This window comes from Nestor notabilis, unplaced genomic scaffold, assembly GCF_000696875.1.
Source record: "Nestor notabilis isolate BGI_N333 unplaced genomic scaffold, ASM69687v1 scaffold29375, whole genome shotgun sequence".
Taxonomy (NCBI): Eukaryota; Metazoa; Chordata; class Aves; order Psittaciformes; family Psittacidae; genus Nestor; species Nestor notabilis.
Genome location: NW_009928376.1, coordinates 1149 through 1480, shown reverse-complemented (window position 1 = coordinate 1480; position 332 = coordinate 1149). Strand labels below are relative to the sequence as shown.

The window sequence follows — 332 nt, the reverse complement described above, 5'->3', positions numbered from 1 at the left end:
TAGGTGAGGGCTGAGGTCGGAGTTACCGCCATGGCGGAGGGCGAGGGTTTGCTGTCCGTGGACTACGAGGTGTCCGGCAAGGTGCAGGGCGTTTTCTTCCGCAAGTACACCCAGGTGCGTGGCGCGGTCTCACGGCCTGCTCCTTCCTGTCCTTGCTAATGGGGCGCAGAGTGTCCTCTGTCAGGGCCCGGCCATGGCCTGGGCTCTGGCTCCTTCGGGGAGGGGGGGAAGGAGGGGCTGTCAGCGCTGCTGGTGGCCTGTGCTGCGTTATGGAAGCACAACTGGAAAGCGCGTTTCAGACCCCGTTTTTAATGTGGAATCATTTAATGAGG

The 332-nt window shown here is 61.7% G+C and overlaps 1 protein-coding gene across 1 annotated transcript in view; it reads left to right on the top strand.

The window, feature by feature from the left end:
- The first annotated feature begins 30 nt into the window (after positions 1-30).
- The window catches only part of ACYP1 (acylphosphatase 1, erythrocyte (common) type), a 977-nt gene continuing 675 nt past the window's right edge, over positions 31-332 (top strand). The window contains exon 1 of the mRNA XM_010014475.1: positions 31-114. Within this exon, the coding sequence (XP_010012777.1) occupies positions 31-114 (84 nt within the window). The remainder of the gene's footprint in view (positions 115-332) is intronic.